Source organism: Zosterops lateralis (genome assembly GCF_965231275.1).
Source record: "Zosterops lateralis genome assembly, chromosome: 15".
NCBI classification, from domain to species: domain Eukaryota; kingdom Metazoa; phylum Chordata; class Aves; order Passeriformes; family Zosteropidae; genus Zosterops; species Zosterops lateralis.
In genome coordinates, this window is record NC_139775.1 from 1,546,552 (window position 1) to 1,558,496 (window position 11,945).

Consider the following 11,945-nt stretch of genomic DNA (forward strand, 5'->3'; position numbering starts at 1 on the left):
GCTTGGACTGGTTATCTCCAGGATGCTGGAGCCTCTGCAGGGCTCCCGGCCGGATTCCTCCCAGAAGAGAAGTCTTGTTCTCAGCAATTTTAAGTTTTCCCTTATCAAACAGCAGCTCCCTGTCCTGTAGCCCTCCCCTTCTTGGAGCCCTCCTCCAGCCTGACAGCGCTGGCTCTGCATCTCCCGTTCCTAGAGAAACCCTCTTTTTGACAACATTATTCTCAAGTGATGTAATGTGACTGAAGAGAACAAACCCCTGGCTGCCTCCACCTTCCCAGGCATCCCGAGGCTGCTCTTCCAGCCTACAGGGCCCTCCCACACCGCTGCTCTCTCAGCTGTATTTTGGGGGGCAGCTGTTTCGGGGGAGGTAAACGCTGCATTCACAGGAACAAGGAGGTGTTTGGGAAGCGTGCCCAGCCCGGCAGAACGTGCAGCAGTGCTGGGACAGGCCGGAGCACGGACTGTCTGGAATGTGGAATGTAAACAGAGTGCGTTACCAGCAACAGCCCAGCTACAGATCCCAACCGCCTGTGCTGTCCCTGGGGAGCAGCAAACCCCACGCTCCTGCTGCAGCCCAGGGGCAGCTTGTCACACTGGATCAAATCATGACTGTTCTCTACACCAACCTTCCCAGCAATCTGAGTTATCTAAACTCTGGCCTCAGCCTCTGTAGCCTTCACACAGCATTGGGAAGTGACACAAATGCCCTGCTAGGATCCTGAGTGCTCAGGCTGTGCTCCCAGCCCTGAGGAGTGCTGGCTCCTGGAGGGAAGTGCCTGGTGTCCCTCTGAGTCAGCTGCCTGCCCACCTTGCTCTGGACAAGCACAGGAGCTGGATATTTAAATATTTTGATGCCCATCTTAAAACAGTGGACATAAACGCTTGAGTGTCAGCTCATTTTCAGGACAACTCCCAAAGACTGGCCTGAAATCCCAAGGAAGAATGATGAAGGTGAGCAGGGCTGGATCTGCTGGCAAAGGAGAGGAACCAGTTGTGATTCCGCTCACCCTGAGCTCTGCACAGTCATCACGAGGTCAGCCAGCCCTGTGACCTCAAATAAAACACAATAATTTCACCCCTTACCTACTGTTCATTTGCAGTGGGAGCATGTGGTTCCCCACAGTGCAGCACAGCCACTGCAGCTCAGTTAAGCCACACTTTTATTGTATTGTATTCCATGCATTATGTTCATGTTTTATAGTATGACAGAGGGAGGGATCAAGATAAATGTTAAACATAAACGAGAGCAGAAAGGTCGTTTGTAACAGGTCCTGAGAAGGAAAGGCACATCGTAACCACCGAATCCAACAGAAACGAAACCTTGGACAGAGGAAGACAATGCTGGAGAGTGGATGAGGGAGGGGGTGTTTCAAGTTGGGGGCTGTGGAAGCAGGTTTGACAGCCACCTGCATTCCCCCACCCACCAAATGTCTGTAGTTCAAATGGGTTTGGGGAGCTCAGTATTCAACCAAACCACTTCCACACCTCCTGTTGCCCAGGGAGAGTCCAAGATCCCAAACTCCTCCAGGCTTAATCAGCACCAAGGGGCAGCACAGGACTCAAAAGCTCTTTTCTGCAGAGACCAGCTGGGAAAAGGCAGCTGGCAGGGAGGCAGGGAAGGGCTTCGGCATCGCTGGTGACCTCGGGTATTGCTATTCACTGACATCAAGGAGGAGAAAAGGCTGGGACAGAGCGGAAAAATGGTTGGCACAGACACTGGCACACGCCTCTGTCAGGTCAGGGGTTGTAGCACCTCAAAGGGAAGCAGCAGCAAAACCGTGTGCTGTGCCTGGTTTAAGGCAGCGATCGCTGCGGGTGATCCGGCGCCGGGAAACACGAGGGTCCTGCCAGAGCAGCATGAGGGGCTCCAGAGCCAGGCTGGACACTGGGACACTGCCCAGACAGGGAGCACAGCACACCCTCCAGCGAGCTGACACAACAGGGAGCTGCTGGAGACTGCACACAGTGGAAATGAGCACAGAACCAGGACAGAGGCTGGAAGCACTGGGCTCAAACATTGCTCCTGAGCACCCAGCCCTGCTGTGGCAAAGACACAAGTGTCTGATCTTCCAGGGGAGAAAACAGTTCAGCTTCACCTTGGAATCAAGAGAAGGGATGGTTCAGTCATCACTGCAGCACCAGTACCAGCTCCTGTAACTATGTGTTGAAGTGTGTTCTGCATGTTAAAGAAGGAACATTCAGCAGTCCACATTTCTTCTTGAGCCCCTTTAGTTTGTTACCTGCCACCCTTTCCCAATCTCTTGAGGCCACCCTAAAGGTCACAGCCTGAGTGAAATAAGCAGCAGGAGGGCAGAAATGAAGCAAGAGACAGGGCTGAGCTCGAAGCCTTTCCTGAGCAGCACAAGGCAGAGGAGTGGCTCTGCCCCCTGGCACAGGTGGTGGGCACAGGCAGGGGTCTCACAGCCTGCAGTGTGCAGGGCAGGGATGGAGTTTGGGAGGTTTGGAAGCCTGAGAGGGCTGCACTATGCTGGTGATGGGCAGCCAAAAGCATGGGCAGGCAGCAAGAGTTCTCCTTGAACTCGTGGCTAGGGACAGCTCAGGCTGAAATCCTGGCACAGGGTCTCTATCTCTGGCCATCCCAGCCAGGAGAGAAGATTGTAGGAGTTTTTGCCTTTGCTGCCATGGACTTTGTGCTGGGCTCTGGGAAAGGGCTGAGCTGCCTCTCACCTGGGGCTTCAGTCACTCCGTGGCACAGATTGTAAACTTTAGTCCCTGCTGAGCTAAGCAAGGTATGGATTTGGTCTCCAGGTGAGAGGCTCTCCATCTCCTGCCTGGCTGCAGCCCCCAGCTGCTGCTCAGGGCTGGGCATGCTGAAAACGTCATCTCCCTCACCATAGCCCTGCCCTGGGACACTACAAAACCCTGAGAGCTCCATGTGAGATGCTCTGAGGTGTAGCTCAGCCCCTGGAAAACTCAGGCAAGGCAGGACAGGCAGCAAGCTGGAACCCAGCAGTGCCCTGCCATCATGGTGTTACCTCTACATCTGAGTGTGGCAATGCTGGCTTGTGCTAAAGAATCATCATCCATGGAGGTAGGAGCATGAAATGAGGGTGTTCCTGCTGCTGGCCAAGGTCCCCATGGTGCTGCCAGTGCCCTGAGCTTGGAGCTGTGAAGAGGCCACTGAGCAGACAGGTAATGCCATGAGCCAGGGCTTCACTCCAAAGGCTTTAAGGACAAGCCATTGGAATCCACATGGATACCTCTAGCACTGAACCCTGGAGATGGGCCAGGAGCAGGTCCTGGAGACCTCACCCAACTGCTCTCAGGATGTCATGACAGGGCTGATCTGGGGCACTGACAGGGAGGAGGAGATGGAGAAGAGGGAGATGGGGGGAGCCTTCCTCTTCAGCTGCAGGAAATCACCTTGGTGCCCTGGGATGTCCCTCATCGCTTAGGCCAGGGCTGGCTGTGGGGCTGGTCTTTTCTCTTGAGCAGGCTGTGTCCACACCAAGGGCAGGAAGACAGGAATAATAGTCCATGACCCTGTGGAATGCCACTTCAGGGTTGTGTACAGAAGCTGGGCAGGAGCTGGCATCTCCAGGGAGCAGCATCTACAACTCAGCCACATTTCTTCCTCTGCACAGACTCTTCAGTCCAAGTCTGCTCCTCACACAGCTCTTGTCTCTAGGCTCGAAGGTGTCCCCATCCCAATGTCTCCACAGCCAGGGCAGCAAAGCTCCCAAGGTGCCACCACAGTCCACATGTTCTTGTGTGTATTGCATGTGGGTTTGGACACGGCTTGGTGCCCAACAAATGCTGCAGGGGATGAACCTGACAGAGCTGGGGCTCCTCCAGCACCTCCCTCTGTCCCACAAAGCTTAATCCACAGCATCTCCCCAGCTGCCAGGAGGAAAGGGGGGGCTGGTACCCCGTGACCACCCCTAACCAACATCCCCCAGCATGTTCAGAGCTGTCGCCAAGTGGAGGGGAGAGGATGAGGAGCAGAACAAATCATCCCCTGGCCTTGCAATGGAGTTGGGTGGAGAAATCACCCTCTTCTATCCCCTGGCTTGCAAAAAGCACTGAGGGGCACCACATGTGCCCAGAGCCAGCCTGGCCCAGGGGCTGTGGCCACCCTGTCTGGGCTCACACGTGGGCAGGGAGGAGGGGGTCGTGCCCACACTCACACACAGCACGGACACGCTGAAGGAAAACGGGAATCGCGAGTGTGGAAAGGGGTTTCCTGAGACTGCGGAGAAGCCAAGGCCGCGCTGAACAGTCAGGGACAGGTGTGCTGGTGTGGGAGCAGTCCTGCCTTAAGGCTGCAAGTGTTCCAGGTACTGCGGCAGCGGGTTCTCCTTGACGTATTTCTGAATGTACCAGCACGTCAGATGGGCCTTCAGGTCCTCCTCCACCACAAAGTCCAGGGCTGCCTGCAACCAACGGGGATCAGATGAGTTACAGCCACCACCCCCAGCCTCTGCTCCCCTCTGAAGCCTCGTGGGAGTCCTGTACCCCTCACCAAGATGGGGGAAGCAGTAGGGGTCCCTCAGGTATCCCTTGTGCAAAGCAGGTGGAGGGAGAGGCTTGAGGGGAGAGCACAGCTGTCCAGCCACAGCCAACACCTCACCACAGAGTCCCCACTTTAACCCTCAACACATTCATCCTGGTGGAAGCTGTGCTGCAGGTGACCCAGCCCACCTTCATCATCCCTTTGTCCCCACTTACAGGGCCAGGGAGTAGCTGTACCCCAAAGCACCACCCACAGTCCCCCTCTCATTGTGCTCGTGGCTCCTCAGTTCTCCCTGCACAGCCCAAGGCAGGCAAAGGGCTCATGAGGGCAGTGAAGGTTTGAGAGGAGGGGTCCAGCTTGAGCTGAGCTGATCATCAGCCCCTGCACAAGGGTTTTTTGCTGAGAGGAGGAATGGGCTGAACCTGGGCGAGTGGCTGGATTTGCTGACACATACCCAGCTTTTTTTGCCACTGGCAATGTCTGACCCCAGATCTCCATCTGCCCCACCAGCTGCCCCAAATCTGCCATCAGAGCAGGATTCCCACACGGCACACATGCAATTCCAACGTGATGGGGCCTGGCTTCAGCCAGGATCTTTACCCACAGCTGGGATGGCAACAGCTCCTGCCCTGGTGGGTGGCTGGGGTCGTACCTTGGCCAGGTGCTTGGCTATTCCTCTCCCTCGATAGGCATCCGGCACCTCCGTGTGCTGCAAGTCCACAATCCGCTTCCCCACATACTCATAGAGCAGCACAGCCTTGTCATGGCAACCTGAGGGGTGGGAGAGAGGGGTGAGGGTTGGGATGGCCCTGGGGAAACCACAGTAGGGGAGGGGAGAGAGGATTGAGGGTTGGGATGTCCCCAGAGAGCCCACTATGGTGGATGGGAGTTTTGGGACTGCTGCAACATCCCTCGTGCCCATGGGAATGGCTCTGGTGCTGGGACAGAGACTTTGCTTTCAGTGGCACCTGGGTGCCCTCACTGGTCCCCCCGAGGTGTGAGCAGAGCCAGGTCTGCTCAGTCTTTCCCAGACCCAGGAGCAGGAGCAAGTTTTTGACCAGCCCTGAATCAATGATGCCAGCACAACATCTTTAGGGTAGGAAAGCAGCTGTGGGGAGGGAGGAGATGTGTTGATGGTGGGGAAAAGCAAAAAGAAGAGGGGGAAAAACAACAAAGCTGACCCAGGTAACAGCAAATTAATTTCTCCTCTAGCATAGGGGTTTTTTGTTATGGCACATAAAACAGGACAAGACTCCTTGGTGTGGTGTTGCAGCATTGTCTCGACATGTTTTGGGGAAGATGCTGGGGAAGTGAATCCCACAAACACACAAGAAAGAGCACACAGGTGTACAAGGGGGCTGTGCACACAAATTTACATGTACACACACAGAGGCTTCCTGTTTCGACACCCTGACCTTTCTCACAGCAGCTCAGTTACAGCAAAAAAGAAGTTTCAGCTCATGTATAAATCAGAGGAGTCAGAACACCCCTCTGGTTTCATCCACAGAACCTGAGCTTCTGCCTTCAGTGCAGAAGCCAATGTTTCATTTCAAGAAAGTTTCTGTACTTAGAAGTGAGTTTCAGAAATGCAAGATCCCAATCAAAGAGACAAGTTTGATTAAAAGAATGGAAACTTCCTTCTCTCCAATGTCTTTTTAAGGCTGAAGGGCTGCAAAGTTCACCTGCATTCAGGATCTGCTTCAGCTGAGCTCAATACACTCTATATCACTGCATTTCAGCTGACAACTCCAGCCCAGTTTGCCTCATCCCTGTACTCAAGAGAAACTAGAAATGAGTCCATTGGAATTTTGTGTTTCCAGAGAAGCAGCTCAGGCTTTTATTCCTACTCCTTTTATGCAGACACTCAATTCTCCTACACTGGATGGAAACCTTCACATTTCCAGCCCGAGTTTATTCCTGCTGGTTTCTGCCCACTCGTTCTTGTGCCAACATTGTTCTTGGGTGGACATAAATAATTTCCCTCCCTGCTGTTCCCCCAAGTATTTATAGGTTTCAGTCCTGCCCCTCTCAGCTCTGGTTCGTCAGAAAGCCAAGCTCTCTGAGTTTCCCCCAGACAAAGAAGAGGGAGCACTGCACTGTTTCTCCATGTGGATCCAGGTACCCCAAAAAAGCCAAGGGAGCAGGTGAAGCCCTTCCCCAGCAGCACAGGGGAGGGAAACCTGCCCAGGCTGGGGCATGAGGTGCTCTCACCCTCACAGAGCATTTGGTGGCAGCTCTCAGGGGTGGCAAGGGCAGAGTTGGCAGCACCAAAGGCTGTAAAATGATCCTATAACAGCAGCTTTCACTCGTTCCAGCCCTTCCACCCCACTCTCCTCCCAGGCTAAAACTTTCCATAGCCTCTGCCTGAAGCTTTGAGAAGTTTAAATTGACAACAGAACAAAAGATCTTTTTTCTTTTAATACACTTTTAGAATATATGATCTGTTTAGAAGTGCCACAGACACAAATGCATTTTAAAACAGAAGGTGATGCAGTGTTTGGAGGATTTCAGACATGTCCTGCCAGGCTTTTCTTTGATATTCTCTGCACCACAAACCCCCAGCCAGGACAGCAGCTGCAGAGAGCCACCAGGGCACAGATGAACACACACAGAAAGGATTTTACAACCAGCCTGATTTTACAACAGAGAATCAGCGCTGCTGGAAACTGGGCCCAGTTCAGAAAAACATCCCAGCTCAGCCAAGTGCATGATCACATCCACACATGCTCACCTCAGTGACACAGCACATGAAACCAAGAACACTTGTGCCACAGGGTGTGGTGTGGGCCCTGCAGGTCACAACCACGGCTTGGAATAAACCACTCCTGGTGCTGTGAGGTACTGGGGGGGCTGCTCCCAGGAAATCTGGGGGAGCTGGAAGCAATGCTGACCCTTCCTGGGAGCACCCAGCCCCAGTTTGGTGCAACCCCCCCCAAAGAGGGGGGCACAAGCAGAAACCCCATCAAGACATGGCCCAAGGGACACCTCCTGCCAGCCTCCAGCCCGTGCCACCCCCTCGGGCTCCAGGACAGGAGTTTATCAGCCTGCACAGACAGAGCTTGGCACAACAGGCTCAGGTCTCAGCCAGCAGAGCCCCAGGAGCCTGCCCGTGGTGTTTGACTCACTGACACCCCCCTCGAGGCGAGGAAGTGGAGTCGATGCAAATCAGCACAGCCAGAGAAGAGCAGGATGGCAGCAATGGCAGCACAGCTGGTGTCCTGCCCGCCCTCTGTCCTTCCCTCTGCTCACAGGGGGCGCAGGGAAGGGGAAAGCTGGGCAAGGGACCAGATCTAAACTTGCTCTCCATGGAGGGTTTCCACCGGGAGCAGTGGCAGGCTCAGCTCTGATGCCAGACACAAGTGCCCAGGCTGGGTGGCTCAGGAGCCTGGGGGAGCAAGCAGAGAGCCCAGTCCCAGCCCAGCTGAGAAAGGGACACATCAGGGACACAGGCACTCCACTCCAGCCCATTCTTCACTGACCCCTTCTCCTGGCATACACAAAGTATCTGCCCAGCAGGTACCTGCAGCATTGTAGCACTGCAGGACCATCCTTTGTCCCTGTCCCCCTGCACCAACCCCAGCCCACAATAGCCCTTTGTGTGCCCAGGACCTGGGCAGGGCTGTGGCTGCTGCCTGCAAAGCCAATTTCTGTACCCCAGCCTTTGGAGCAGCCCCTGAACTCTAGTCCCTTTAGGACACTGCTGCAAAGCCATTCCCTGGGAGCAAAGGGAGAGAACAAAAGCCATCTCCAACTCCTGGGGGCAGGAGGCAGCTCAGGTCTTCTGCTGCTGAGCCAGACAGTGAGGAAAAAAAGCAAAAGCTGCGTGTGGGGTGGGCTGAGAGGATAAGATGTCCCGAGGAGCATCCCAGGCTGCAGCTCACTGCCTGCCATGGGCTGGCCTCACTCCCCAGGGAGCTACTGGCACGTTACTACGGAGAGAAAACACAACAGAGCACAACAGCCAGAGTGGAGACAGCACAACCCTCATGGAAGGGCCTCACTCACAGGAATGGCAGCGGGGGGGCTCTGGTTTGGAGCAGTTTCCTGTTTAGGAGCTCTCTGGAGGTGCCTGTGGCACAGGAGGAGCAGGGATGTCTTTGATGCAGTGCCTGGTGACAGATCACTTAGTCCTTGCTGCAAACTCAGCACCTTCCCCTCTCCTGGAAAGCATCTGCCCCATCAGGGAGGAAAACCCCAAGGCATGACCTGCTCCAGTTTTCCCCCATAAACCTAAGACTGGCCTCCTGGACAAGGAGCTCCCGAGACTTGGATGAGCAGTTGGCAAAGCAGGAGCTTCTGGCCAAAAATCCTGCCCAAACCCAGCTGGGGAGGAGTGGGAGGTTTGGGAAGTGTGGTGTGCTGCACCCAAGTGGGATGTGAGCTGGAATGTGCAAGAAGCCCCCACATTCCTGAGGAACTGGAGCTGCTCCATGCTTGTGGTGAGCCTGTCTCCTGGCTGGAGAGCCTGATGGATGTGATGGGCACCCAGAAGTCACAGGAGCTGCTGCTAAAAGCTCTTCCCCTGCCCCAAAAATCCATGCCAGCAGCTGGACCAACCAGCCCAGTGCTTTGAGGTGGGGGAATCCCTTTGGGTTTCTTGTTTTGAACTGAAATTTCATCTCAGATCCAATGAGATACTCAGCTATTCCTGACAAAACCAGCCTGTATGATTCCCAGGGAAGCTTTTAGCTTTGGCAAACTGACATTTTCCAAGAGAGTCTCTGCACAGGGAGATTTCTGGCTGGCTCAGGCTGTTAGTCACATCCTAACCCATTACAAATCTCGAGGGATAACGAGGCTCAGTGAGGTCTGGTTATAATCAGCTTTGCTTTCAGCTTCTACACGTTCCTTCATTTGGGATGCAAGGGAAAAGGGAACGTGTTCAAGTGAAGCAGCTGTTCCTATCAGAGTTTTAGGAGCTACTGCAGCAAATAGGGGAGAAACCAGCAGAGAAAAGAAAGACAGGGCAAGCCCCAAAAAATTGAGTGCAGTTCATCTTCTTTGTGCACAAGGAGGAAGTCTTGACACGAGGTCACACAGGGGCACAGAGGCAAACACAGGATGATGCTGAAAATGAACACTTTCACAACTAGTTCACAGCTTTCACTGTCTCAGGCCTCCTGCTCCAGGGATTTCCAGAAATTCATCACCATTGGAAAGTTTTCTACACGACCATAAACCACCAGCTGTCAAAGTCTGGCTGCTTGGTCCACATGCCTGGTGCATCCATGTTTTCCCAGAGTATCATCCAGCAGAAATTAGGGGACATCACAGAAAAGCTGACCCTGGAGCCCACAAACTGCTGTGCAGTGCAGTGACATGGGACAAGAGTGCTCTCTGAGGGACACAGGGGTCACTTCAATGCCAGAATCTGTGTCGATTGCTTGTCATTCCCTGCACGAAGCAGGGAAAACCTCCCGGAGCATTCCACACCACTGATGCTCATCGTGCCAGGAGCAGGAGCGACAAAGTGCAGTTCAGGAAATAAACACCCTGCCACGCACTCCCACAGAGATCTTATCTCCTGCCCATCTTGCAGGGCTTGGCTGCTACCAGCAAGTGCCTAACGAGGAGGAGGAGAGATGGATCACCCACTCCACAGGGATGTTAGTCAGTGCAGAGCACGGACACCATCACACCAGGACACTGCTCAGCTCTGGCGTGGCCAGTGCTCAACTCACAAAAAAGGGCTCAGACTCCCTGAACTCACAGAAAAAACCCCAACCTTGATCATGAGGATTCACCTGAGTGAGGCCATGGCCAGATTGGATGGGGCTTGGAGCAACCCAGCCCATATCTGGGCACACAGAAGTTGTCCCTGCCCAAGGCTGGAATGAGATGAGCTTTAGGATCCTTCCAACCCAAACCATTCCAGGATTCTGTGATTCCACGACCCCCTCCTGAATGAGGAGGTTCTGTGCTGATTCACACACGACTCCCACAGCTGATTCTCCCCCTCTCAAAGTTCACCCTCTTCAGTCACGACTCATCCCTGCTCAGCCATCAAATGCTACTCGGCCCGTGGTGTGGCTGGCAGAGCTTTTATCCAGAAAGCCACGATAAAAGATTAGGTCTCCCTAATAATTGCTGACTCTTGGCTGTCCCCTCTGTTTCCTGCACACACCAACTTCACTGACTGGGACAATGCTCTGGTGGTGGCAGTGGGGACCAGGCACCAGGGACCTTGTTTGATCTCAGGCTGAAATAAGCAGTTGGTGAAGTTGTTTTCTCTGCACCTGTCTCCTCCTTCCTTGCTCCACCACTGCCGAGCCTCCAGCCTGCACTTTGTAATTAGTGGTTGAAATGAAAATGGGGTGGGGGGGCAGGAAGAGAAGTCTAAAATAAAATCTGGACTATTCCTGTTGTTTTATCGACAAAACCTCCTGTGTTCCCTATGATTTCTGAACTGCACATCTTATTTTATGCAATTTCTGCAGAGCAGCGAGGCACTTTTACCCAGAATAGTTCTCAGCATGACAAATGGATGGGGAAGAGATGCTGGGATCGTTGAATATCTGGAATTAACCACTAAGATGAAGGCTGGGAAAGAATCAGTGCACCACAGAGAAATTTTAGTGGCACCTACTTTGTTTTCTTTGTTCACTCCATCCAATATGTGACAGAGGTTTTTGGGGGTCACTGTGTCACCAGAGTTCCACAGTCCTGGTCCCACAGGTGGCTGTGGCAGCTTGGATCCCTGTCGTTGATCCTACAGAACCGTGGCACCCACCGTGCTGGAGGAATGTCCCCAGAGGGGTCCCTGTTCCCAGCTGGCACCGCAGCTCCACATCACCCAAAGGCACCTGCTCCTGGGGGGAACAAGGCAGTGCCCCCAAACCTGCCCGTGCCACCATCGGGCTTCACACAGCGACCCCAACCGAGGGAGCCGAGATCCCCAGATCTGGAAGAAGGTTTTAGGCGAGAGCAGCCCAGATCCCCCGGGAGGAGGATTTAGGGTGCAGGAAGGGACGGGGGGGAGGTCACACCGCGGCATGGTGGAGAGTACAGGGCAAAGTGCCGTGGGACGGCAGGAGGAGGGACCGGGAGGAACGGGGGGAAATAGGTGAGAACAGGAAAAAGGGAGGAACAACAAGAAAAAGGGGGGAGAACAACGGGAAGGAGGAACGGGGAGGGGAAAGGGGGCAGAGACGGGGGGCCAAAGCGGGGGGAAACAGCGAGAGCCGAAAAGGAATGGGGGTCTGGGGCCGCCAGCGAGGCGGAACCGCGGGCAGAGGGCAGCAGGTAACGTCCCGCGGAGCCCCGAGCGCCGTCCCTTTACCGTTCAGCCGCACGGTGAACTGCCGCCGCTTGCGGTCGTGCTCCACCTGGATGGGGCAGCCCTGCTCCAGGAGGCCGAGCGGCGCCGAGTGCGCCATGGCGGGGGCGCCGGTGCCGGTGTCGCTGCCGGTGTCGCTGGCGGTGCCGGAGCGGAGGCGCGGTCGGGCCCCGGCGCGGCCCCGGCCGCAGGAAG

General features: G+C 54.7%; 1 protein-coding gene across 1 annotated transcript; it reads right to left on the reverse strand.

The window, feature by feature from the left end:
• Positions 1-1,143: 1,143 nt before the first annotated feature.
• On the reverse strand, positions 1,144-11,945 carry NATD1 (N-acetyltransferase domain containing 1). Its single transcript, XM_083872469.1, has 3 exons — positions 11,754-11,945; positions 5,127-5,245; positions 1,144-4,394 (listed from the first exon to the last, which is right to left on the reverse strand). The coding sequence occupies exons 1-3, from the start codon at positions 11,848-11,850 to the stop codon at positions 4,278-4,280; spliced, it is 333 nt and encodes a 110-aa protein (XP_083728595.1). The 5' UTR covers positions 11,851-11,945; the 3' UTR covers positions 1,144-4,277.

What these genes read in the sequence shown, in the direction of transcription:
- NATD1 (XM_083872469.1), bottom strand. Translation starts at nt 11,850, where the DNA reads ATGGCGCACTCGGCGCCGCTCGGCCTCCTGGAGCAGGGCTGCCCCATC. An exon ending in GTTCACCGTGCGGCTGAACG is followed by an intron (nt 5,246 to 11,753) that starts GTAAAGGGACGG and finishes CCCACCCCTCAG; the next exon opens with GTTGCCATGACAAGGCTGTG. An exon ending in TAGCCAAGCACCTGGCCAAG is followed by an intron (nt 4,395 to 5,126) that starts GTACGACCCCAG and finishes CGTTGGTTGCAG; the next exon opens with GCAGCCCTGGACTTTGTGGT.